This window comes from Lethenteron reissneri, chromosome 13 (genome assembly GCF_015708825.2).
Source record: "Lethenteron reissneri isolate LAM-NWPU_2019-01 chromosome 13, ASM1570882v1, whole genome shotgun sequence".
NCBI classification, from domain to species: domain Eukaryota; kingdom Metazoa; phylum Chordata; class Hyperoartia; order Petromyzontiformes; family Petromyzontidae; genus Lethenteron; species Lethenteron reissneri.
Genome location: NC_083791.1, coordinates 6298378 through 6326364, shown reverse-complemented (window position 1 = coordinate 6326364; position 27987 = coordinate 6298378). Strand labels below are relative to the sequence as shown.

General features: G+C 45.9%; 1 protein-coding gene across 6 annotated transcripts; it reads right to left on the bottom strand.

Moving 5' to 3' along the window:
* Positions 1-661: 661 nt before the first annotated feature.
* LOC133342048 (uncharacterized) lies at positions 662-26695 on the bottom strand. Of its 6 annotated transcripts, none has more exons than XM_061550943.1 (12): positions 25602-26694; positions 23689-23893; positions 20797-20907; positions 19603-19677; positions 18673-18748; positions 16525-16668; positions 14296-14351; positions 13562-13715; positions 13060-13206; positions 3664-3784; positions 2768-2880; positions 662-1925 (listed from the first exon to the last, which is right to left on the bottom strand). In XM_061550943.1, the coding sequence occupies exons 2-12, from the start codon at positions 23733-23735 to the stop codon at positions 1821-1823; spliced, it is 1149 nt and encodes a 382-aa protein (XP_061406927.1). In that variant the 5' UTR covers positions 23736-23893; positions 25602-26694; the 3' UTR covers positions 662-1820. The 6 variants fall into 6 exon arrangements, with proteins under 6 accessions (XP_061406927.1, XP_061406928.1, XP_061406930.1 ...); XM_061550944.1 differs by having other exon boundaries at positions 13060-13203; positions 25602-26669; XM_061550946.1 differs by lacking the exon at positions 13060-13206 and having other exon boundaries at positions 25602-26695.
* Between the last annotated feature and the right edge of the window lie 1292 nt (positions 26696-27987).

Here is a 27987-nt window from a genome sequence, read left to right as displayed (position 1 = left end):
ATTAGAAATTCTAAATATTGGCATTAATACAATTACAAATTACACCAGACTTGCTATGTTCTTTGAACTCTCCATTATATCTCAGTTAAATTCCTTAACTTTGTTGTAAAGCGAATTAAAAAAATTCCAGTCCTATCGGTTTGTGCTTTATTTATTTATTTCTCATTAAATTATTTACACGAGTATTTTTGTGAGTCTAGCAACACTAAAGAAAGTAGGACGCACCCAAAACTTGAGCCCTGTGTCAAGTTTAGATTATTTTGCTGCAATACATTTCCACATGATAAGCCACTTCGTTGAACTATCACTTGTGGCCAGGTCGCTTCTGAAAAAAGAAGATAATAGTTCAGTGGCCTTTACCTGGTAAGATAAAACTGTTTAGTTTTGTATATTTTTAAGGGATTTTATCTTTCCTATACTCAGTGGCCTTTGTCTGACAGAATGGGGATGGTTTAGTTTAATTTGTATGTGTTTGGGTGATTTTTTTTACCTTGTACTTTTTACACTATCGTGTTTTTGTATTGTTTGGTGTTGTAACGTTCTGACCCGCCCCTACTGGACATGTGTAAAAAGAGCCATATAACTTATCGGGTTCCTCCAGTATGAATAAATATTTTGATTTTGAAGTTATACAAATCTGATCACACACACAACGCTAAGATGCACCTCCAACATTTTATTTGAATTTACAGAGAAAAACGTCATACCATGTGGAAAATAGGGTCCAAGATTTGTTAGTATAGTAATGAAATTGGCAATTTCAAGAATTACAAATGCTGCTGAATAAAACATGTATGCCATATATATACAATACAAGTCGCTGTTTTATTTTTTGCCCATTTAATTATACGATACAGATTACTGTATTCACACTTGATCATGTATACAGTAGGTAACATTAACAGTTCACGTTAAATACAATATATACTGCACCGTTATGAAAAGTGGCCATGATTCACATGACGGCGGGTATGTTTAAGCCTGGAAGAACGTAATGTTTATACATTTCATGACCATCAGGTTTAAATAATCATTCTCTTCATATATCCAGGAAAGATTTAATGAATCTCAAGGCTCTTTTCGGTAGAATCCTGCATTGCGATCTTAACGTAAAGCTTTCGTGACTGCAGGAATTCATATTCTTTGGGTCGGTAAAGTCACGTAGATAGGTTCAAATAAAATAACTAAATCTACGACGTTTCGATCGCATCCTGATGACGAGCGCTTGTGTTGCGATCGAAACGTCATAGTTTTTTGTTATTTTTGTTATTTTCTTTGAGCCTATCTACGTGACTATAGCGAAAGACCCAAAGAATCCTGCATTTGGATGTTGAGTAAATGAGGACCCAGGGAAGACAATCAGCACAAGGGAACGATACTCAAGAGCTCCGCACAGACAGATTCAATAATCCATTGTTTCTAATCTGTGATAATATTGGCTACAGTCAGTCTAATTTGGTCAAAGGTAAATGATGTTCAGCTTACATAAATCACATCGTTCACCTGCAAGTTTCTGACATTACTGTGCACAATCAAGAGAGGAAGCAACAATTTATGTTTAATGTGGAGGAGAGACAATAGTAAAAATGTCATTTAGAGCTCGTTTATTCATAAAAATGCTGAATTTTATAAGATTCAAGAGGATGATTAACTCTGAATAATATGGGTTATTTTATAACAAAGGCACCCATAATTCACGAAACAGCATATCAAAGGGTTCCATTATATTGGCTATACAGTAATTGGTTTCACGTGTTGGCGGACAGAAACCAAGAAGGCAGAATGTCAGGTGCAAGTACGTTGACCCAGCGTGCACCTCCTCATAGACCAGCGTACCCTCTCCCTGCATGGCACTCTCTCTGATGCAGCTCCTCCATATCCTCTTCCACTTGGTGGCTCAGTTCATCAAGAATCACGTCGCAGGCCTTGGCCACACACACCCACACAAAACATACAAAATTATTAAGGCACCTTAAAGAACGTCGGCTCTCCTACATTGGTTGCATAGCTATACAATGGAAATTATTATGCTGGTTATACAACCACATTGTTGCAGCTGCAATACCTTACTGGAAAACCTGCGTAAATAAAATATGCCTGAGCGTGTTGGTCCTCAGCACTTTGTTGGGCTGAGGTACAGCAGTTTGCGCACTGCGCTACAAACTCGGTGATCTTGAGTTCCATTCCTGACCATGGCTAACATCAGTGGCCAGTAATATCTGAACTGGCCCTTCACCAACTACTACTGACGAGTATGGTGAAGTATGGTCACACAATCCTCATGACCAGCATGGTATGGGGAGGCCTTCTTCCAGCAGTGGATTGAACAATTGAATCTACATCTCCATTAACTGACAGTGTTCTGTGAAATCGAGGTAGGTTGGCTTCGTTTTTGACTTGTGAAGTTTGTGAACAATAGGTGTTTCTGGGCCAGTGTAAACTACCCACACATTGTACGATGAGGCAAAGCCAATAGTATACGGTAGTTTTATGCAGTAGAATTACACATTTAAAAACACCCACATTTAGAAAACCATATGATGAGCAGAATGGGGCATTTAGAAATATGATGCACCGGTCAAGCATCGTCTTTGCTATTTTCTTTAGTTTATATATTGTAATATTCTCAATTCCCCCCCACTCACACAAATTTTTAATTTTATACCTACGTGACTTTACCGAAAGAACCAAAGAGTATAGGAAATGTCATTACCCTGTGCGAGACTTAACTTGTTTGTATGAAATAATATTTGTTAGTTTAACTCACCACATCATTAAACAGCTTCACGTGGAGATGTTTTAGCTTGTAATTTTTCAAAGTTACATTCTCATGCTGAGTGATGTCAAGAAACCTCCGTAACAAAAGGCTCATGAGCACCCCTACATTACCGACAAAGCATACAGAAGACATTACATACAGTATATACTCTTTCAATTGTTTAACGATGATTAATTATACCAAAGATGTCCTGTGCAACTGCAATACAGCATTCTCTTAGCTCCTGTTTGAGCTTCACGCTCAAGCTTCACAAATCAAATAATGTAATATTATAGAATATTTTTTTACTGCTAGATAATAAAAATTCAATTATTGTATTTAAACATTTTGAGTGTAAATCTGGATTTCGCGAAAGAATTATCACTCATCGCCTAGTCTAAAGCAAACTTTTCTCCTACATTAAGTACTACAGTGGGTATTATAACATATCACTTGCTTAAACTTTTATAAGCTGGTAGCCAGAAAAAAAAACTGGATGAGAGGAATCCAGGGAGTATCTAAGAAGATTACAAGTATAAAATCTAGGCCAGCAGGTGTTTGGTGCAAGATATAGAAATACGTTACCATCGATGGCCTTGCACAGCCATGTGGAAGTAGCAAGAAGAGGAGGCCGACCATGCAAGAGGTGGACTGATGCAAAGGAGAGACTTAAAAGTAAAATAAATATATAGGTATTGAGGAAGAGATTTCCATGATCAGAGAAAGGAAGGATTTGACAAAGTTCAGACCTCATCGTCGGCTGCCATGTGACGACTGACGGAAGAGAAGATGGAATACTGGTTGTGTCCAAGAGTGAAATGTTGAATCATGTTTTGTTTTAAAGTATTTAGACGCAAACTATGTTATGGGCCGTTACACCTTGGTCACCCCCAATCTCGTCATACCATGCAGAAGCTTTTCTTGCATTTCGCGCCGCAGCACGGCTCCGCCGTCATGGCCCAGGATCACGAGCAGCTGCTGCAAGACAAAGCCATCGAGGAGCCTCCCACCTGCAACATCAGCCACCTTGAAAGAAAGAAAAACGACGCAGGCATCAACACCCCGTGGGTCGAGATTGAGCCTCTCCTTGCTGAAAAAGGGGCCGTCCATCCATGACGTCACGCACCTGGTGGGGTGGGGGGGGTCAGACATTTGTGACGATGTGTGACGAGGGGGGGGGGGGGTTGAGAAATGTGACGTCACATCAAAATGCGCAACTTGAAATAAATAGACAACACGTTCGACTTAATATAATATACTTTTTTTTATAAATGTTTCTCCTACAACATCAGAGTGCAGCGCCACATTAAATACGCACTACAATGACAATAGTTTAAAGCGATTTGAAGCATGTTTTTTTTTGTGGGGGTGGCATAGCTTTGTGACGTCATATTTGAGGGGGGGTCTGACTTCTTGTGACGCCGTGTGACGAAGGGGGGCGAGGGCGTCAAAAATCGTCCAAAATCGCGTGACGTCATTTTTGGACGGCCCCAAATAACGTACTTACTGCTGTGCCTCGTGGTTGCTAAAGTGCGTGGTCGATATCAGCCCCAAAGCATCGCAGGGAATGGGGTGGAAGGGAGCTGAACCCTCTGCCTGCTGAAGGTTCAGCCCCCTTTCTAAATTCTCAAAATCAAGTCCTGAAATATTGGTACAAATTTAAGAACCGTCATTTGCGGCTCTGATAATGAGGGTGTCCCACATGGTTTGACCTACAATGTGGAATATTTTAAGTCGCGTCTAAAAACACATTTAAGTATGTTCTATTTAGCTCTACTCTCTTGGCCTTTCCTTAATCTTACAAGGCGCCTTGATACATTAGTTGAAGGCGCCTTGCAAATAGATGTCAATTATTATGTGGTGACTTCTCAGACTGGGCGATCTGCTGTGGTCTCCTTTTAACTTGGAAGCAACATTTTAGATACAAATTGTATGTGAAGTATGGGAATTGACGGCAGGAACTTCTTGACGGGAACACACTTTTATTAAATCTTTACGTATCAAAATACAACGTGTAGTCTCCTTTCTTCCGACTTCACACTCCACTACTCTCGTGTAAACTCTAGGCCTCTGGCTACACACGATACCCTTCACTCGTGTAGACCCTACGCCTCTGGCTACACAATACACTTGACTCGTGTAGACCCTATGTCCCTGGCTACACAATACACTCGACTCGTGTAGACCCTATGTCCCTGGCTACACAATACACTCGACTCGTGTAGACCCTATGTCCCTGGCTACACAATACACTCGACTCGTGTAGACCCTATGTCCCTGGCTACACAATACACTGCATTCGGCTCGTGTAGACCTTACGCCTATGGCTACACACACTACACTCGCCTCTGGGTTACACAGAGTCCCGGTCCCGTTAGGACAGCGGGACTAGGTACCGCAGGGCCCTAGGTCTTCATCCCCGTCTTCATTCTTCGCTGGTTACACCTTGCCCTCACGCCTGTGTGCATCCCCTTTTATAGCCCCTGCTCACGAGAGGCGGAGCTGATGCGTACTTCAACGTGATCATCGCTCCTTAATGAACCAATCACGACGCACTCTCTCTACGATCCGTTTTCCCCAGCGCGTGTTAACACTCCTCCACCAATCACACCGCGCTGCCACCCGATCACTCCCTCTCAGCACGTCACCCGTCCACAGCCAATCAGTACCCCGTAACCCACGACCCCGCGCTGACCCCTGATCCTCCACCGTCAGCGCACGTCACCACCTACACAGCCAATCATTACGCGCTGGCATACGATCTGTAATTCCAGCGCGTATCACCTCTACATCACCCCCTCCCACATAGCTTGCAGCCGGCCCGGCTGTTAACCAACAACACAACCTAACGTCAATGCAGTAACAAAGAAACTCCACCTCTCAGTGTGCCCCGTAACGCAACAACAACAACACAACACAACACTTAAATATGAAGCAATATACAGCCCGACGAACAACACAATAAAAGCGAACACCGGAAAACGAACACAATAAAAGCGAACACCGGAAAACGAACGCGCCAAGTGTCTCTGTGACTAAACGCAGTGCCGAGGCGCTCCGGCTGCCTCGACTCCTCACGTGGCAGGTCACACAAAGTAGCGCGACCTAGCGCGAGTCCGTCTGGCCGGTCCGTCGTATGGGACGGGACGTTGGCGACCGTCCGGTGGCTCCGGCTGCTCAAGATCCTGCCGCCGGTGGTCGGCAGCTGTCAGTTCCGAGACACCTGGGAGCGGATCAGGCGGAGACATGTGAGGAGCAGGCAAAGACAATTCCCCCTCAGGGTCGCTGGTCACGTCACATGCTCGGCCCTCATGACACAAGGGGAGGCCATACGGAGGCGAGAACGGTTTCAGTCGGGAGGGGTGGACGTACCAACGGCGTTTTCCCCATTTTATCTGAACGCACTGGGGGCGTGCAACCCGCACGACCTCCACGGGTCCCCGCCACGGCTTCAACAATTTAGGCGACGTAGCCAAAGGTGCCTGCGGGCAATGCAGCCAGGCCCTGTCACCTGGTTCCCAATTGTGCACGGACACCTTCCGTGCCCGCAACCGCTCGTTTGCAATTTGGCGAGCCCGTGAATTAAGCCGTGCGGCCTCCCTTGCCTCTGTCAGCTTATGAATATTAAATTTAATATGCTCTGCCAATTTCGAATTTGCTCGTGGTGCGGACAGACCCAGCTGCGTTTCCATGGGCGGGTCGGCTTCCCGACCGTACATCAGATAAAACGGGGAAAATCCCGTAGCTGCATGGGGGGCCATTCTATACGCGGCGAGGACCCCAGGGACCTGCAGGTCCCAATCAACATGCGCCTCACACACCTGCTGGCACAACATAGAAGTCAATGTCCTGTTAAGCCTCTCCACCATCCCGTCCGTCTGCGGGTGGTACGGGGAGGTACGCACCTTCTTGGTACCCAACAGGTCGCACACCTCTTGCAGTAATTTACTCGAAAAATTCTTCCCTTGGTCAGTCAGCAAGCGTTCGGGAGCCCCCTTGTCCAGGACGTAGCCCTGGACAAAGGCGTCCGTCACAGCCGCCGCCGACTGGTTGGCGAGTGGCCACGCCATAGGCCACCGGGTAAAATATTCGACCCCCACCAACAGGTACTTATTACCCCTAGGCGTGACCGGAAAAGGCCCCAGAATGTCGAGTGCAACGAGCTCGTTAGTGCGCGAGACCTGGATGGATTGCAGCGGTGGATTAGCTGGCACAGGCGGTGGTTTCCGTCTGGCGCACTCAACACAACCCTTCAGAATGTTCACCACGTCACCCCCCATTCCCGGCCAATAATAGTCACGCTGAAGCAGGGCAAGCGTTTTGTTAACTCCCAAATGCAAGAGGCGTTCGTGTGCGGCCAAGACAACCTTCCCCCTCACAGCAGCAGGCACCACAATCGCATGCCGCCGGGACAAACTGTCCCATCTCATCAATAGGCCTTGCTTAAGCTCGTAGGAGCCAGTTCGGTCGTGGTTACCTTCGGAACCCCCCGTCTTGCGGCGCAATGCCAGCAGGGAGCTGTCCGCCATTTGGAGACGGCCCCACTCAATCAATGACATTGAGAGCAGCGAGTCCTGACCCCCAGGGGTAGCGGGATTATCCCCAATTGGTGTGCTCGCGGCCGCAACCAACGCCTCCCTACCTTCCGTAACCGGCGGTTTACAGCGCGCCGATCCCGATAAGCACGCACATTTGTGACAAAGCAACAACCGCGACAGGGCATCGGCATTTGTGTGTCGCAAGCCTTTACGGTACGTAGTCGTGAACTGATAGTCCTGGAGGACTTCCAACCACCGCGACAATTGGCCCGAGGGCTGGGCGACCCGCAATGAATACTGGAGCGCCGCGTGGTCCGTCCGGACCGTGAAATGACGACCATAGAGATATGGCCTGAATTGTTGTACAGAAAAAACAATGGCAAGCAGTTCGCGACGGGTGACGCAGTAGCGCTGCTCTGCCGGCGACAACACCCTGCTACCATAGGCGACCACTCGTTCGACCCCTCCAACGACTTGGGACAGCACTCCCCCAATGCCCGTGTTGCTAGCGTCCGTGTCTAGCAAGAAGGGACTCGCGAAGTCCGGATAGCGCAAGGGTGGGGCCCTAACCAAGGCGTCCCGGAGGGAGCAGAATGCAGCCTCCTCCTCCGGTCCCCATCGGAACTTCACTCCTTTCGCCGTTAGAGCGTGCAAGGGTTTTGCAATGGTGGCAAAGTGCTCAACGAATCGGCGATAATACGAAGCAAAACCGATGAAACTGCGTACGTCTGACACTGACGTGGGCGTTGGCCACGAACTGACACAGTCCGTCTTCGCAGGATCGGTAGAAATCCCCGAAGAGTCGACAATGTGACCCAAGTACCTCACGGATTTACGAAAAAGGTGGCATTTGGCCGGTTTAAACTTTAATTTAGCCGATCGCATTCGCAAGAACACCCCCCTCAATCGCTGGAGGTGTTCTTCAAACATTTTACCGAAAACAATGACATCGTCAAGGTAAATGAGGCACGTATCCCACTGCAAGCCCGACAAAACCAATTCCATAAGACGCTGAAACGTCGCCGGAGAGGAGTGAAGTCCCATGGGTAACCGGTTAAACTGAAACAGGCCCCCTGGAGTCCGAAATGCTTAGACTCTTCGTCGAGTGGCAACTGCCAGAATCCGGATAATAAATCAAGAGTCGAAAAGTATCGCGCACCAGACAATGCGTCGAGAGACTCGTCCATCCTGGGGAGCGGATACGCGTCGGCCACAGAGATCTTATTCAGGCGACGGAAATCGACGCAAAATCGCAGGGACCCGTCCTGCTTTTTAACGAGCACAATAGGCGCTCCCCAAGGACTGGAGGAAGGCGAAATAATGTCGGCTTCTAGCATATCGTTAACTGCCGACTGAACATGTTCCTTCTCAGCAGGACTCAGTCGGAAGGGATTTTGCCTGACCGGTGCCGCATCGCCCGTTTCAATGTGGTGGCGTAGCAGGTCCGTGCACCCAATGTCATACTTATGTTTACTGAAGACATCCGAAAATTCAATGAGCAACCCGCGCAGCGCACCCAACTGTACCGCTGATAAATCGTCAGAGTCCGCGCACAGCGAATCAACCCAATCGAGGTCCTCCTTCAATGTAACGTTTTTCGTGGGACTCGGATCCGCCTGCGCAACCAGCCTCTCCTCCGCAGGGACCCGCGCCGCGTGAGCTAGCACGGTGCCCTGCTGAATGACGGCCGGCCGCGCCCCAGCGTTTAAAACCATCACAAACGGATCCCTGTCAGCCCCCACCAAAGTGTGAGCCACCGACAAATCGAGACCTCCAACAGCCCTATTAGAAGGACCCAAAATCATGCCCTGTTCCGAGGCCTCCTTCACCCATGGCTTCCGCAACCGGAGGGGAATTAACATTTGTGAACCCGGGGGCACGTGCACGGTCTGTGTCGCTAACGCCTGTATGGTAGCGCACGCCGTCCGAATTTCATTAGGGCTCGTCAAAAATGAAATACGGCGACCCGATGGTAGTTCAATGCAACGCTGATCAATGAGAATTTTGATGGGCATTTTTGCCAAAAAATCAGTGCCCAATAGACAAGGGACCGCCAGGGAGGACGAAACAAAAACGGGTCCCGACAATTTGATATCACCAATGCAAATGGATGCCCTAATCTGACCGATAATGCCCAACGATCCCCCGTTAGCGGCGTAAAATGGCACATCCACCGGAAGAAGCGGACGACATTGTACAGGGAGAATATTATAAATGAGATCCGATATAATAGTCGCCGATGCCCCCGTGTCCACTAACACCCTGACCTCGACCCCATCAATAGATCCGGTAACTACGGATGAACCCGCTGAGGCAGCCACTATTCTGTGCCCCAACTCCGACCATTTAATGTCTCCCCGGTCCCGGCCGAATCGCCCTCTCTGAACCGAATCCCCGAACTCTACTCGGCTCTCCCCCGCCGCAACGCGACGACCCATATGTGCCGAGTATGCGGGCCGAGCATGTGAGGTGCCGCGACTTGCCGGGGTTTGCAGGGACGACTTGGGGCCTTGGTCGTCGTCCAGCCGAGGTCCCATGGCGCGCTGACGTGGGGCGCGGCAACCGGAGGCCACGTGGCCCCGGAGGCCGCAGTTATAGCAGGTGATGACAGTCGTCGGAGATCTCGGTTGCTCCAGCTTGCGGGCCGCTCGCAGAGGCGAACGACCCCCCGATCTCCAGTCCCCCGGTCGTCCCGCGATGAACGCCTCCTGACGACTTGGGGCACGGTGACAACTGGGCCCGGAGTTGAGGCCACGGCAGCGTTGCAGACGACTCCCTGTTTACGTTGAAGGACCTCATGCGCTTGTATGCTTGTGGCGACCCGTAAGGATGAAATATCGGTCTCATCGGCCGTGTTGATGGGGACCCCCCGGTCCTGCGCCAACTTGAGCAGCTGCTCCAAAACCATGGCATCTTGGCCCTCCTCGTCCATACGAGGGAACGCGGCGTCGGCAAGAGCAAGCAACGCCGTGCGGTAGGCGAGCACGGTCTCCGTGTCCGCCTTTTGTCTTGCATAAAAATGATGGCGGCACGCGGAGGGAGGACCATAGACCTTGGCCATGAGAGCCAGCGCATCTTTGAGCGTGGAGCGGTCCGACCTGCGTGCGGACGTGAAGGCCGCGAGCGCGTTGTCATCCAGCATGGCAGGCAGTGCCCGCAGTGCCGTAGCGTCGGACCAGGCGGACATCTCCTGATGCGCCAAAAATCTGCGCTGAAATTGGCTCCAATCCCCGCCTTCCGCCTTGAAGGCTGACAACGTGGGAAGGCGCTGCTGAAAAATGAAGTCGTCCTCCTCCTCGTGCTTCCTCTCTGCCGCCCCGCCGGTGTGTAAGATGGCGGCCCCATCGGCGGGTGTGTGATGGCGGTCCGCCGCGCGCGTTGGTGACGTCAGCGGGCGCGCATGGAGAACCGCTGCCACGTGGTGATGGCCGTTCCCGCCAAAAGTCGGTGCAGATGAAATGGCGGCCATCGCCAAATCGTTTTGGCGGGAATCTGCAGGGCGACCCTGCAGAACGTCGGCCGCCGTTCCCGCTCCTCCCGACGAGCTGATCTCCGCCAAGATGGACGCGGCGGCGAGCAGCAGCTCCGCCAGACGGGAGTGCGCTTCGCGAAGCACGGCGTCAGTCCCCCGTGGCTCGTCCGGCGCCGTCGGCGGATCCTGCCCCGTGGGCAACTCCTCTTCCTCACCCCCCGATGCCAGTTGACCCGCGTCGTCGAGGTTGTCCCCGTGGTCAATCCCGTGGGTCCGACGGTTCCTCCTTGTATCCATGCTTGGAAGACCGTTTCACTTCTGACGCCAGTTGAAGTATGGGAATTGACGGCAGGAACTTCTTGACGGGAACACACTTTTATTAAATCTTTACGTATCAAAATACAACGTGTAGTCTCCTTTCTTCCGACTTCACACTCCACTACTCTCGTGTAAACTCTAGGCCTCTGGCTACACACGATACCCTTCACTCGTGTAGACCCTACGCCTCTGGCTACACAATACACTCGACTCGTGTAGACCCTATGTCCCTGGCTACACAATACACTCGACTCGTGTAGACCCTATGTCCCTGGCTACACAATACACTCGACTCGTGTAGACCCTATGTCCCTGGCTACACAATACACTCGACTCGTGTAGACCCTATGTCCCTGGCTACACAATACACTGCATTCGGCTCGTGTAGACCTTACGCCTATGGCTACACACACTACACTCGCCTCTGGGTTACACAGAGTCCCGGTCCCGTTAGGACAGCGGGACTAGGTACCGCAGGGCCCTAGGTCTTCATCCCCGTCTTCATTCTTCGCTGGTTACACCTTGCCCTCACGCCTGTGTGCATCCCCTTTTATAGCCCCTGCTCACGAGAGGCGGAGCTGATGCGTACTTCAACGTGAGCATCGCTCCTTAATGAACCAATCACGACGCACTCTCTCTACGATCCGTTTTCCCCAGCGCGTGTTAACACTCCTCCACCAATCACACCGCGCTGCCACCCGATCACTCCCTCTCAGCACGTCACCCGTCCACAGCCAATCAGTACCCCGTAACCCACGACCCCGCGCTGACCCCTGATCCTCCACCGTCAGCGCATGTCACCACCTACACAGCCAATCATTACGCGCTGGCATACGATCTGTAATCCCAGCGCGTATCACCTCTACATATGGAATAGGACTGGATCCAAAAATGTGCACAATTTGTAGAATTATACACATATGGGGCGAGTTCGAGCAGAATGCATAATATACAAAAGCATTTGTAATTCCTCATTGCCCGTTTAGTGTCAAACATTTTTGTCAAGTTCAACATTGACCCTGCCTTGCTCCTGCCCAGAATGTGTTGTGCATGCCCCCCTTTACACATGGTAATGCTTCAGGGTTGTTCTTTATAGCAGGTAATGAGGTCCATTGAGTATCTTGGGGCACTGTATCCCGATAATAAATACGTCCAAGGGTATATATTCACTGACATTGACGAATGAAAGCAGAGATCTGCTCTGTAACCGATGTTGGGAACCCACTGGTTTGCACATTTTGCTTGGAACTATACCAGCAGGCAGGAAAGTAAATGAAGGGGAAATCTGCTCGCAAGAAGAATCTCTCCAGGTGTTTATATTCGTGTATATGTTATCCTAAATACACCGCAAATACTTGGAAGTTATATTCAAAAGGGTCTTTAAAATTAAATATACACTGTAATCATCACGTGTGTATGACATTAGCCATGCCGATGGTAGAGTAATTTGAGAGTCCACTTTTCATGTATTTATATAAACGCACTATTTATTCCCACGACCAAATTACCCACACCTCCGATTAGGATGGTTGGCTACGTACTGTGCGAAATAAATTAAACATGCATACGTGTATCTTCTTGGTTCTTTCGGTAAAGTCACGTAGAAGGGAAGTAATAAAATAATAAAAATAAAACAAAATAAAATAATTCTCACGACGTTTCGGCTACAACACAAGCAGCCGTCTTCAGGTGAAGAATGAGACACTGCCAAGCAAGACGCTCTTCTTCGACCTCCACTTCCAACCCAGCTTATATATAAGCTCCTAGCTTGGCAGTGTCTCATTCTTCACCTGAAGATGGCTGCTTGCGTTGTAGCCGAAACGTCGTGAGAATTATTTTATTATGTTTTATTTTTATTATTTTATTCCCTTCTACGTGACTTTACCGAAAGAACCAAGAAGATGAATCCATGCAGTCACGAAAGCTTTAAATCGAAATTTATGCCTACGTGTAGGGTGGGTGAAACTACTAACCTGCTGGTGGGAATCCGTGTGCCATTGCCAGGAGCCTCTCTTTTGAAGGACGAAATTCGCCACCTTTGTTCCCTCTTCTCGAACCACTTCGGCGATAATCTCGTGGCAGATCTGTGATAAGTAGGCCTCTTTCCAGGGGTTGCTCTGCTTAGGTAGAGACATAGATCAAAGAAAGCCATAACTAATGGACATTTTCGAATAATGTCACACCTTCCACGTTGTTTTAAGTAAATGTTTCCAGTCATCGGATCTTAACAAATCACAATTTTCCTCCCGAAATTCAATGTACTGTACTCTTTCGATTTAAAGCTTTCGTGACTGCAGGGATTCATCTTCTTGGTTCTTTCGGTAAAGTCACGTAGAATGGAAACAATAAAAATAATAAAATAAAATATAATTCTCACGACGTTTCCATTCTACGCGACTTTACCGAAAGAACCAAGAAGATGTACTGTACTCTATTTGCCAAAAACATTGTACGTAGAGAAAAAAATGAACTTACCACTGCTCTCACGGCTGGTATGGACAACTTATCAGGGCCAAGGGGCCAGGTCAGCTGACTTTCTCTCTTATGTCGGATGGCCACCTCAGCTGTGATATCATCAGGCAGAATACTTGCTTGTTTCTTCCAGCTTTGGGTAAACTCATTTCTAAACCTTCAAATAAAAACATTTAAGAATGTGATTTTAGACAAATTTAATTCTACTTTATAAAGCATTTAAAAAAACATGAATATATTGTGAAAAAATTGCCATACAGTACAATCTAGATTTCAAGTTTTTGTGACTGCAGGGATCCATACTCTTTGGTTCTTTCGGTAAAGTCACGTAAGTATAAAATAAAAGAAAATAAAGAAACTTAAAATAAATCACGGGCTTTCCCACCTGATGACGGACGCTTGTGTTGCGCCTGAAACGTCGTGATTAATTGAATTTTATACCTACGTGACTTTACCGAAAGAACCAAAGAGTATAGATTCCTGCAGTCACGAAAGCTTAAAATCAAGATTAAAATAAATTAAATTACGATGTTTTATTTTACACCTACGTGACTTTACCGAAAGAACCAAAGAGTATACAGTACAATATTTATCTTGAGAATTGTATTGTTGTAGTGTGGAAAAATGTAACGAATGCAGTTGACAGTTATATTTGTGTGCGATGATGCTCAAGCAGAGAAGCAGAATTCGAATTAATTTGTGTGAGAGCTGAGTTAGCCTCTTGAGCCAAAACATACGAGTTGGTCTCTGATAGATGGTCGCGTTTTCGTACGGCCTTGTGCACGGACCGATTCTTGGAGAGAGGAAAAAAAGAAAGTATCACAAGCGCTGCATTGTCCTGTACCTAGTATGATATATACTGGATCTCTGTGAAAAAGAGCTTTATAGCTCATCGGATTTCCTCCAGAATAAATACACATTCTGATTGTGACAGTGTCAATTAACTGAGCACAGTTGGGATCTCATAGTATACATGAATACAGAATCAGAATATGTATTTATACTGGAGCAATCCGATGAACTATGAAGCTCATTTTCACATGTACAGTAGGGGCTGGTCAGAACGTTACAATAAATGAGGATAAGGATTTTCACATGACTGCATATTCGAATATTGAACAGTACAAAAAATATGACATTTAAATTAGTTTTTAAAAAATATTAATACAAGACTGGTGAAAACTATTCACACGTATTACCTGTACTTTAGAATGGTATCGAAGCAAAACAAGGTTACAGCGAAAGTCAAGTTTTTTACATTATTAGCTCGTAGCTACACAATGAAAAGAAAAGAAAGTGCATCATTGGAACCATTGACATAGAATAATAACATAATTCTAAAACGTTGAATGTAGCATTGTACTTAACATCTGCAAATATTTTTTTAGATTTTCTAAATTGTTCCTTTTCAGGTTCAAGCTCATTGTAGAACAATATCAGTTCAACACGGCCAGAGACCTTGGCTAGAGCACAGCAACGGTAGGATGTTTGAATTATAAATCCTTTAGTGTACGATCATAAAGGCAAGACAGACCTCTTTATGTCGTTGGAACTCTGACGATTGTGTTGCACCTACGGTATTTTTACTGACAAAGTACACTAAACACGAACCTGTTTCTGCTCTTAAGCATAGATCCCACCTTATGCATTTGTGGTCCATACTCTATGAAAGTCTCTGACTCGTTATATTTAAGAGGGCCTCTCCTCGGAGCGTTTTAAACTGCACTCGATAGTCACCTATTTTAATCTAGCTTTTTCTTGGAGTGTTAATTCTTGCTGGCTATGCTTTGTTTAATATTTGTTTAATATTTGTTAGGTTATATTTTGATTGTATTATTTGTTCATAAACAGATTCATCGTTTAGAAAATTGTGCTTTATGGAAATAAATATTGATTGAACTTTAACTATTGTATTGCATTCAATTCATTTACTCCATATCCATTCGTTCATTTAAGTCTGTACAGTGCAGTTACCATACACCTAGTCACTCTACCTCTTAAACAATTTCAATTCTACTATTAGAATGGTTCCTATTATGATAATTTACAATGAGTAAAAAAAATCGGTTGTAAAAAGCTCGATAAAATATCTGGCATCTGTATTCAGTGGAATATATGGAGATACTGTAACAGTATTCTCACATTTACCAGTGGCACCGGAAAAGAAAGACCACTGATACTCGGCTCCAGATAATATTCCCACTCATTAATATCAATCAATTTAACCAACATGTGTGTTGCGCAATGCATGCAGCTCAATTAACATTGATAAAAAAAAATCAAATGAAACCCGAAGAAATTGAACAGAAATTGACGACATGTGTAAAGCTGGACTATTTAACGAAGCCTAATGTTACAGAGCACTGCATTGCTAGTTTGAAGAGCAACGTGAGAGAAAGTGGTACAATTCCACTGTGGCTTATCATTAGGGCCAATTGAGCCACACGGTTATAATAGAGGTTGGGTGATTATCACCTTCGACACTCCTGCAGCCACAACACAGCATGGGCCACAGCATATATTAAGGACAAGATGACCCTTTGGCTACTGAAGGAAATTAGATGGCACTTAAAAAAATAATGCATAGCAATTGTAGGTATTACCCTAGTCAAGGCACTGTGCCACAATACAATGTATTATGATTGCATTATATCAGCACACTCAAACATTTAACTTTTATTTTTTATTAAGAATGTACAACCTGGTAAAGCATAGGCTGACCATTCCAAGGCCTCTTGCACCACACACAATTACTTCCAGAGCAGTCAGTTTTCATCCACGTGTCCACTGGGGAACCAGTATTACACAAAGGCACGCTGATCGATGCCTTACATTATTCACACTCCTATGTGGTGTGAGAGCCAACGTAACAATCGGTCAAATATATTCTCTATGACATTTCATCGATAATGTATGACAGCTGGGCATTCGTAGTTATATTCAGGCGGGATGAATAAGCGATTTACCTCCGTGAAGTCGCCCGCCACCACCTCAATGAGAGTGTCTGGGATAAGCTCGTCGGTAAGGAAGCCGTTGATAAAATCTTCCACGAAGCTTTGCAACAACGAGCGGTGCTCGCTGTCCAAAGTACGCAGCAGTGGGAGTGCGGACTAGAACATGCGGGTGAGACAGGGTGGGGGAGGTGATTGTGTATTCACTCTGTACACATCTCCAGCGTGTGTGTGTGTGGCAGAGGTCGCAAACGGGTTTTGATTCCTTACCCGTACCCGGCCGCACCAGGGTCGCAAATGGGTACCCGTACCCGGCCGGGTACGGGTACCCGTTCCCTACCCGTACCCGTGCCCTACCCGAAATGAGTGACAAACGGTTACTCACCAGTGACTCACGGCCTACCCGTACCCGTACCCGGCCAGGGTCGCAAATGGGTACCTATACCCGCACCTGGCCGGGTACGGGTAGCCGGGTATCGGGTATGGTACGGGTATCGGGTAGGGTACGGGTATCGGGTACCCGGTTGCGACCTCTGGTGTGTGGTATCTTGGACTGAGATGTGATTGCGACCCGTCTGCGTGAGTTATGCGAGATGACAAGCGTGCGGTCAGGGTGTGTGTATAGATGTTGTCAACATTATGAATCGACAGCCTCCATGTGGTATTTAAATTGCCACAGAGGGGCGCATTCCTCTTGTAGATGTGATAGATGCCTACCGCACGACCAATAGGCTTTTAAGTGAGTGTGTGGGTGTTGTGTGTGGGGAGCGGTAGTGAAGTGGTGAGTGCATTGCGCTACGAACCCGGTGACCTGATTGAATTTCCCGGCCATGGCAAACATGAGTGGCGATTATCTGAACCCGTGACGGGCTTTCCCTAGATCGGCTCAGCCTTAAGTTAGTACTCGGTGCGGTGTGTAAACATCAGCACTGGGAAGACAAAGGTGGACAGGCGTGGTTCTGGCCACAGCATCCGTGCCGTCCCAGCCTCCATAGGTACTCGTGAACAGCACTGGCTAGAAGAGTCTGTATGGCTATATGGGGAATAATTTTTCGTTATCTTCCCCTTGTATATGCATCTATCACTATGAATCAAGTTAATGTTTTTTTTCAAATGTATTCAATTAACTTGTTAGGCCAAGGTAGTCCCAGGAATCACCAAAGATCTCAAACTCTTCTTCTTGGTTCTTTCGGTAAAGTCACGTAGAATGGAAATAATAAAATAATAAAAATAAAACATAATCAAATAATTCTCACGACGTTTCGGCCACAACGCAAGCAGCCGTCCTCAGGTGGAGAACAGGTCTGTCGAGAAGACAGAGTCTGAATGAGACTGTTCTCCACCTGAGGACGGCTGCTTGCGTTGTGGCCGAAACGTCGTGAGAATTATTTTATTATGTTTTATTTTTATAATTTTATTATTTCCATTCTACGTGACTTTACCGAAAGAACAAAGAAGATGAATCCCTGCAGTCACGAAAGCTTTAAATCGAAATCTCAAACTCTATTCGTTTATTCGTCTCACAGAAATGACTGGCCACAATGTACATCGCATTCGATTATGACAAAAAAGAAAAATGTATACACAAGGGGGCATCACTGCATGCAGGGGTGGTGCTATCTCTGGTGATTTTCCTGAGCACGTTTGAGTGGAGGCGTCACATGGGAGGCGACACGGCAAAGTGTTGCCTTGTCAGAATCCCCAGCGCTAGAACTGGTCAAAAAAATACAAAGTGATTTTCTGATCAAATCTGCGATCACCTATTTACGGCCCCGTGCAAATGGGTGAAATGCCACCTCTTGATAGCGGGGGTGAGTTTCACCATAGGGCAACCACCGTTGACCTCCCCACAAAACTGTACCTATTTTTCTTCTTGGTTCTTTCGGTAAAGTCACGTAGAAGGGAAGTACGTGACTTTACCGAAAGAACCAAGAAGATGAATCCCTGCAGTCACGAAAGCTTTAAATCGAAATGTACCTATTTTATCAACCCCAGAAGGATTATGGGCTGAGCCAATCCCCACCACCTCCCCATCCAGGATTTGAACTGTCAACCATCCGAGCCACTCACTCTACCACTGTGCCAGCTTGCTGGCCACACGAGCACCCAGCAACGCGATGATGCTTAACGCTCCAGAGTTCGTAACGCAGCGGTAATGTTTACGTGAGCAGGCAGTTTGGGCAGGCGCAGAGTCCGACGGTCATGTTGCTGCTCCACGTCAGCTTTCAAAGCACCGTTCCTGAAACGCACCGATTTAATTACCGCGCATTAAAACAGCACGGGGCAACAGGTTTCGCACGTGCACACAATTCCAGGCTTTACATCTACACCGGCCGCATTCAGGCGGAAGCTTAAATACATTCTCAAGTTTTTATTTGACGAAACACGGAATGCACTAGCTAGGGGCAGCCTCGATGTCAAAGATAATGTTAACACATCGGCGCTGGTTAAATGCACAGTGAGAATTTAATAAGCAGCATTGAATGAAAGGTTAAACGCCATTCACTGGAGAGTAACACTATCAGCAGTGCATTATCACTGTGCAACACTGATAGTTGCATTTGATCATATTTTACACAATTCAAATAAGTCTCGAAGCAATGGCTTTAACAATCCAGTCCTGCCATCACGACTCATGTCATCTCTGGCTTACAGAATAAAAAAAAGATTGCATGTACATCTCACTATTATACTAACCAATAACACTGTGCAATTATGTGAGAGTAAATAGCGGCTACAAAGAAGACATCTCTTTAGCCACGAGACCAGTGGCACAGAATGGCCAATGATTTCAGGGCATAACATTTCCCCCATTTCCGTAGACCTGAATCTGGAGGCTATGAAATAAAGCCCTTTATCCGGGGCTACAAACGTGGCCCTGTATTCTGGGATATATTGGTAGCCCAGTTCCTCGAGCTCCGAATAAAAGCCCTGTATCCTGGGCTACATTCGAAGCCTGGTACCTGGGCCAGTCCATTCCGGCGGGCTCGGTGCATTTGCAGCACCTGCACACGATGACAGCCCCGCTCCTGCGTGAGCCCTTGCGGATCAGTGTTTCTCTACAGGCGAAGCCACGGGAAGTCCCCCACTGACCTGGGATGGTGCTCAAACAAAGGGGTCCTGCGATGATCACCCCTTGGGAGGTCCATGCCCCGGGCGTCCTGAAAACTGCCTGGCAAATGAGACCACTTTCACGACGCTCACGCTGATGAAATGTTTCACGAGCCGTCTCTGCCCAAAGTGGACTCTTTTATTCTTAGCTTCACGTCAACCATGCCAAAGACCGCTTACAAACAATTCCTCTAACAATGGAAATTAAGTGTTCAACAATGTCTAAGTAATCGCTAAGTGTTGCACGCCTTGCTCTGTTTCCACAGTTCTTGTACTTCATCAAACGTCGTCTTTATATCTACATATGTTGCGTGTATATCCAAGTATCCCATCTCCATTTTCTCCTCACCTATGTTTCTTTTGTGCATCTCAAGTAGCTATGTGGTACAAATATAAGGGTAATTTCTGCAATGTGGCCATTATCTTTTGACATCAAAGGAACGGTTTGTAGATGCAATTAGCAGATTTCTTTTTTAAGTGGACCGTGGCTAATATCAAGCTAAACATATGTTTACAAGTGACCTCTGTGTGTTCATTGGACGAGTAATTAAATGCATTGGGCAAGCCGAGGAGCATGCCCAACCTTTCAGTTTATAGATTTGGAAGCTTCCTTCAGTTTCTTTGGAGAACCTATGCTCTAAGCTGACTTGTGACACTTACGTCTTCAATCCAATTATGGCCGTTAAAAAGTTCTATATAGCTCAACACAGCCCAGGGGAGAATTGAATGCCCCACCTGATAAAACTAATCTCTGCAGAGAATTATTATCATTTCACGATTACACATTCATCGAGTTACTCTGGCAGACGGTCCTATGAAGCGGGTTACACAAATACTTCACAATTTCTGTCACAACACGTCATCAGGGTGCTCTGGTTTGCCTACAAAATATGAACCGTGAACCCAGAGGAAGCGGTATTACAGTGCGTGTGCTACGGCAGGTTGAACTTCAAAGCTGTCAAGTGTGCACCGCTGACACCAGAACTTCACTGAACAGAAGCCAAATTGAGCGCGAGCCAAATTCTGCGGTGCAAGCGAAGCAGACGGAGCATAGCTAATGTGTGCACATTTATTTCGCTATTTGTTTATGCTCCGTCCATTGAATTAAACGTTACTCGGGGCACTTATGCCTTTCACATGTCCCATGTATGCTAATGAGCAGGAGAGCGTGGTTACCGTGGCAATGGAGGGGCGGAGCTTCCTTGAGGTCCCTTGAGGGAGTTGCTAGGCAACGGAGCATCCCATTCTGAGCGGGGGTAGCCCAGCTGTTCTCTCAACTTTTGAAAGCTTGCGTGGAGACAAAGAAAGATAACAGTCGTGTTGATTATAGCTGCTGTAAATATAACACTGTATTATTATCATCATCATCATTATATTTCTGAAGATAACTATGGCTTGATGAAAATTTGGTTATAATTCCCACTACAACCACCGCACAGGGTTGCTTTCATTTTATATTCAATCTTTCTATTATTTTGGTATTTTTTTATTTTTTCTACGTGACTTTTATTTTATTAATTTTAATGTTTTACCTACTTGACCTTACCGAAAAAACCTAAGAGTATGAATCCTTGTAGTCACGAAAGCTTCAAATCTAGAAATATTCAATCTTGCTTAACCTGCTTTCCACCAAACACTCACAAAGTTACATTGATCTTATTGATTGGGTAAATTTATGGGGAGATTGAGAATTATCGGGTGTTGGTAGATTGCAGTCGAAGAGCAGTGTGCGGCCTCCATAACATATCTCCGCAATGAGGCATTTGCCTATCGCATTAAAAATATTTCAAAAATGTTGCCATCGGAATATGGTCCCGGCCACAAGCCAGGGCAAACCATCAGCAGCAACAGCATTACTCTACTGGCAGATAGCCACTGACCCACTTTTTTTGTTGTTCCTTCTTTAATAAAAAAAGTTAATTTAGATACGAATGCAAAATGCGCTGCATCTATCCGGGTGTTATAATGCAACTCGTGCAAATGTCATTAACCTCGTTGAAATTGAACGAGAAAGTGTGTAATTGTGCACCGCAAACGGCTTCCGTGCGTTTGAGCAATGTTTGACAAACAAAACAATGTCAAAGTGATTTTTTTCTGCTCATTAGAGCGTTGAGATGGTGTTCATCCGTTTACAGCCCTGAGCCAGTGAGGGGTGGGGGAGGGGGGAAATGTCACATCCCTGTGGCAGGGCAAGCCGAGGTATGCATAGCACAACCACTGTTCACTTCCCCATAAACTGGTACTCGTTTTATGAATTCCAGAGGGCTGATGGGCTGAGTCAACCCCCGACCAGGAGCTGAACTGGCTGCCTTTCCGATCGCGAGCCGTTCGCTCTGCCACATGGCCAGTTATGACATTATTTAAGTTAATGCAAATGTTAAAATCCGAGGGTAATTGCTCACCCCACACAGGTCAGCTTCCTGTGAGATGTGCACCAGCAGCGTTGACAATCATCACGTGCATGGCCCCATCTATGGGATAAGTGGCTAATTTGTATGTATGTAACTATTTTGTTTTGCATCTTTGGCTGGAGCATTCCTCATACACACCGATCCACTAATTTCAATGTATGAGGTGTCCTTTGAAACCTCGTGTTGTGTAAGTTATGCAAACGAGGTCGAAATACGAAAGAAAAAATTGTTACCTTTAAGCCAATTATTACGCTTATCGGCGCTGGTGTGGATATATAATCTGCTACTTTATAATATCACAATTTAAAACCATACAACGAATTGTTATAACCCAGCGCTGTTAAATATCAATGGGATTCGCTGTCGTAGCACAATAACACTCCTTAAGAATGATAATTGTAATGCCCATGTGCATGTCGATTCATCCTAAAGAACTCCACTTAATTTCAGCATATACTGCACTGTAGAGATGTGATTTAGTAATAACCGGTGCATATAAAGGTCGGCCATCATTTTATGGTGTAAATCTTCACATTAAATCCAGCTGTCAACAACGTAGCATCATCCATCAACAATGGATCACGCGATCTGCAGTAATTTTGGCTCGCCATCGGACAAAGGCGGTCACTGCATCACGCGCTTTCGGCTGCTCTTCTGCGACCGTCTGGAACGCTCTTCCTTCAGATATTCGGAAGCCACTGGAGCTGTACATCTTGAAATCCAGATTGAAAACTCATTTCCTCAGAACTGCTGTTTGTGTTTAGTTTGTTGTCCTTCCCCCTCACCTCCGATTAGCGTGGTTGGCTAGGTACGGTGCGAAAGAAATTCAACATACAATGTAAGACACGGGACTAACACAGCGCATGCCGACATGCGCTTCAGGAGTGGTTCGCAACCTGTGGTCTACAGGCCACGGGGTGGGTCCGCAAGGTTGTGGAAAGTCGTCTGCGGAACTGATGCAGATATTTTTCATAAAACACCAAATTATTATTTGGGGTTTGACAGTGTGATCCGCCGATCCATAAATGTTGGGAGTCACTTCACTACACAATTCCACCTGGCCATTGCTTCTCGCCGAGGAAGCAAAGTTCAGAAATCCCAGCGGCTTGGGTGCATCTACAATGTTAGCAGGGCATTAAGTTCACCGCGTGTGTGTGTGTGAGCTCTCTGTGTATGCTTCACGTTTTAATGGAGAGAAAAAAAAAAACCTCTCCAAAGCAGATATTTATATTCTTAGGTTTTTTCGGTAAAATCACGTAGGTAAAAACATTAAAAAGTAAAATAAAATAAAAATCACGACGTTTCGGAGGCAACACAAGCTTCCGTCTTCAGGTGGTACCGTCACAGCCACGACAGCTGTATCAAGTAAATGAGAGATTGCAGGAGCTACCACTCCGTATATATAATGGTTGGAGAAGGTGGAGCTACCATTATATAAACGGAGTGGTAGCTCCTGCAATCTCTCATTTACTTGATACAGCTGTCGTGGCTGTGACGGTTACCACCTGAAGACGGAAGCTTGTGTTGCCTCCGAAACGTCGTGATTTTTATTTTATTTTACTTTTTAATGTTTTTACCTACGTGACTTTACCGAAAAAACCTAAGAATATGAATCATTGCAGTCACGAAAGCTTCAAATCTAGAAGCAGATATTTACCTTTCCTGTAGCACCAGCCACTCCCTTTCAGCTTTCCGGATTGCCATGGAGATGCCCCTCCAGGGGACAGGGATCAGGTCAGCTTACTGTTGAAAAGATCGTCCTGGGTGGCCGTCTGGGATGCTCAAGTGGGTTTCAGCGTCCCGTTCGCGAGCTCAACTCGTGAACGCAACAGAGGGTGCACACCCGCACTGTCGCTGTGCTCCTAGTGAAAACACGCACATGCAAAATACACAATTACTGTATTCCACCGTTCAGCCTGACAGAAAATAGGGGCAAGTGCTGTTAGCGAGCGCCTATTAAGGTCACCTTGAAAGGTGAGGAAATGGCGTGGCTAGTACCGACACGGGGTCAGCTCCCCAGTGCTGATATTCACACACAAAGCTCGGGTCCTATCAGGGTGAGCTGACCTCGGGGAGACTCGAGACAGGTTCAGATTTTACTTTCCACCTCGATGACTCGTTCCAACCCAGTTGGCCATGATAGTAATGGGTTTTTTTTGTGTGAAGCCCCTCTAACGCATACAACAGGCGCCATTCGGCCAAAAAGTTGCGGTAACATCACCACGGCACCTGTGCCAGGCTAGGTGCACTTCGAGGCCACTTGAAGTGTCGATGGCTTGCTGGCAGGTCACGGGACAGATCCAGGTGCCATGGGTTGACTCATTGAGAAGACTGGCAGATGCGCCAGCTGTGCCCCCGACTTTGCAAACTTGCAGCATTTTAGCCGCCCGGTGCTCCACTCGTTGTGAGCGTCGCTCCTCCGTCAGTCTTTGGCAAATCCACTCAGCTCCACATCTCCAGGACCACCTCAGCCCTTTTCTTCTATAGCCTGTGCCGCGCCTCTATCAGGCCAAACAGAAGCTGTTTGGCCACGCAGTGGCTGGACATGTGGGCTACACGACCCAGCCAATGCAACCTTGCCTGCTGAAGGAGCTCACCGGTGGCACTGTGTCCAGATACTTCAAGGATTTGAGAGCTGCTTACAATCCAGTCTGGCTAAACCCAACGTGGATCGTAGACATGCAAGCCTGAACCGGCGAAGATGTTTCATTAGAGCAGTGGTTCTTAACCTTTACTGCAGCCTTGCACCCCTTTCGTTCTCAATCATAAAATTGTATGTTAATAAACACACAGTGTTTGATGAAACAAAGTAGTCGTACTTCCGTGCCCGTGCTTAATTTGTGTTTCGATGCTTTAGCTTCTAAACAAAATCTGGCATGTCTCGCACCACCAGAAAAGGCACCTCGCACACCCAGGGCTACTTGCACTCCAAATTAAGAACCACTGCATCACAGGGGGTCCACGTTTCGCACACATACACACGTACACTGCATACACAATCACTACACACGTGCTGTTACGTGACCTACTTAGCCTTCGGATGTAAATACAGATTATTTAAAGTAAACTCTAAACGACATTGTACTGCACTTTGTATTTGAGTAAATACATCAGAGAACACAAAAGTACACTATTTATATGCGGTGATGTTAATGCAGTGATGTCTATGCACTGGATTTATACATTTTAAAACACTCGTAGCTTACATTTAGTGTCTCAATAAGACATAAAGTGACCCTCATCCGTATACTCAAAAACACAGTATATAGTGTAGTGAGTATACACGTAAACATTTTGAGATTCACGCTAGCTTAAAATACCAATTAAAATTGCACAATCATACCCAAGCTATTACAGAATTTAAATGTACACAATCAATTAAACGTTGTACAATTAATATTTGCTACATAATGCACTGCATAAGACATTTAAACCACACTGAAAAACCATACACTGCTCCTTTAAAACAAATCGGGCTCTCTTTATGTCTAACACACGCACAACGAAAAGATGAATTGCTCAACCAATAAGTAACTATAATACATTAACGCGATCACCAATCCAACTTACGTTGAACACAGGTCCAGGAACTCAGCCGAGTCCGCGGAGCATGTCAGTTTGAATAGTTAACACTTCAGAGACTCACGAGGTGTGAAAATGCGTTTTCTGTTTCCTCTTTACACAAGGCATGGCTTGGGGGAGTCTGTACGTGTACCTATGGTAACAAGGATCACGTGGCAAGTAAACACTGAAGGCCACCGAAGCTCAATGGGAGTGCGCGCTTTGCACATTCATCACTTCTTTCACGTGCCCCCCCACCGCTCTCAAAATCACAAAGAGACTGCATTTGCAAAAACTTTAGGACGGATTTTCGGAGTTTGTTAATGACTGTGCTCGCACGTCAAAACTCGGCAGTTGTAAAATGTGCACGACACAGGTGATGATTGTGGAGTTGGCAAATTGATGTAATCGTTGGGATAGTTTAATCGTTAATAGCTTTGCTTGTTGCAAATAAATAAAAAGATAATCACGTTGGCAATTTACGTTTTGGCCTATTTTTGGTGAAAATGTGCCGATGTTAACTAACAAGGAGGAAAAATCGCGAAGACGATGTGTTTTTGCCATTTCGATCAAGAGTGAATCTGGATTTTTTTCGTACAAATTTTAGAGGGACACTTGGAAGTTACGTGAAAAATCAGACATTTCTTGTAAACAATGTTTTACGTAACTTTTAAAGATTATCCTGGGGAATTGGTAAAAACAAATCTGACAGGGAAGCGCCACTTGTAAACATCACAAGCCACTCACCCAGTGACCTAACAGTTTTCTTGGTGGGCACTCTATCCCCATAACACTGCTTGCCATCCGAGATGAGATCCAATCGGTGGAGGAGGAAATTACATTTGGCAACTTAATTGAATGCCCTGCGAGAGAAAATGGAAGTGTCCCACAGGTACTGGGATAGGCAATCCAAAGAATGACTGCAACTCCGCTGGACCAGCACTATTTGGGAATGAGCAGCGATAATTACACTGGAGTTCAGCGTACTGCAAAAGTTCCAATGCCATTCCAGTCGTGGTTCATAATAATTCACAATGCACTTCGTTTCTCAAGCCCTGCAAAAAATAATGCAGCAGGTATAGGCGAGGAAAAGGGAGAATATTGTCTGACGACAGCACAAGGTTGGGAAGGCATTATAGGCACGGAAGTTCAATCCAGAACCCTCAATGCTGCTCGAAACACCACTTTAAGCAGGGTTAAAGTGGTGGTGGTGTCAATGATATAATTGGAAGGATGGGAGAGGTCTGCAATAGGGAAGAAACACGGTGTCTCTTAACATTATATAAACAAAGTCAAAGATCCCCCGTATAGCATTAACACTGTTGGGGCAAGTGCTGTTAACGAGCACCTATGAAGGCCGGCACACGAGGGAGTGGGTGGCCAGCACAACGCCCGGCCGCCTTTGTCTCCCCAGCGGCGATGTTTATACACAGCACCAGGTAATTATTTGAGGCCGAGTCGATCTAGGGGAAGCCGAGGACTGGTTTAGATAATCGTCACTGGTATTGGTCGTAAGCTGGAATCGAACTCGGGGCGCCGGGTTCATAGCGTAGCACACTAACCGCTACACTACCGCTTCCCACTAATATTATATACAACACGCACATTCTACGATTGAACGATACAATGTCGTTCCCACTGCTGAGTAGAAATACCTTGATGTTTATACACAAAGTTATTTGTATACGTTCTGCACTCTAGAATAAATGACTTCAGTCTAGTGTTTTGACATGGAGACCCAAACCCTTTTAAATATATGCATGAATACGAAACACGTGCGCTCTAGTAACACTTCAGATTAATTTCTGAAAATCACAAGCTGAAAGACGCCAATCAAATTGTCTCGAAGCTCATTGGGCACTTCCTGCTGAAAGAAATAACACAAACAAGCGACTTGAAAAGGCAATTCCTTGATGTGTATTTACATATTGCACACATCAATGAGAGCACGTACTTGCAAATATTTCTAAAAATACTTTATTGGGAAAATGTTGCACACTTGAACTGGCTACAAAACATTTACTCAATCTAGTTATACACTGCGAAGACTTACTTTCATTTGTGATCTCATTCTGCAAAACCATATCTACACTGAGGTAGTCAGACTAATTACATTACAAAGGATCTAATGTAAACAAAGTTAGTAACGTTGTAACGTTTATAATATTGAGATATTCTGTTTGGCCAATTTGTTAATGGTTCTTTGTTAATGTACGTAATTGTGTCAGTCTGTACAGAAAATGCAAGTCACTAAGGGTATCTGCGAAAACACAATTGCAAGTTACTTTGCAGTCTAAACAGGGAAATGAAAATGGTTGCAACAAAGCTCAAACGTTGATACATTTTTCCTGCTTAAATATTAAAACATCTTTGTTTGTCATCATATACTGTATTA

Coding starts and splice junctions, on each gene's coding strand:
- LOC133342048 (XM_061550943.1), bottom strand. CDS start 23,735: ATGGCAATCCGGAAAGCTGAAAGGGAGTGGCTGGTGCTACAGGAAAG. Junction 20,908..23,688: donor TGGCTGGTGCTACAGGAAAG/GTAAATATCTGC, acceptor TCTCCACGCAAG/CTTTCAAAAGTTGAGAGAAC. Junction 13,716..14,295: donor CATCTATCAGAGACCAACTC/GTATGTTTTGGC, acceptor TTTTATTTGAAG/GTTTAGAAATGAGTTTACCC.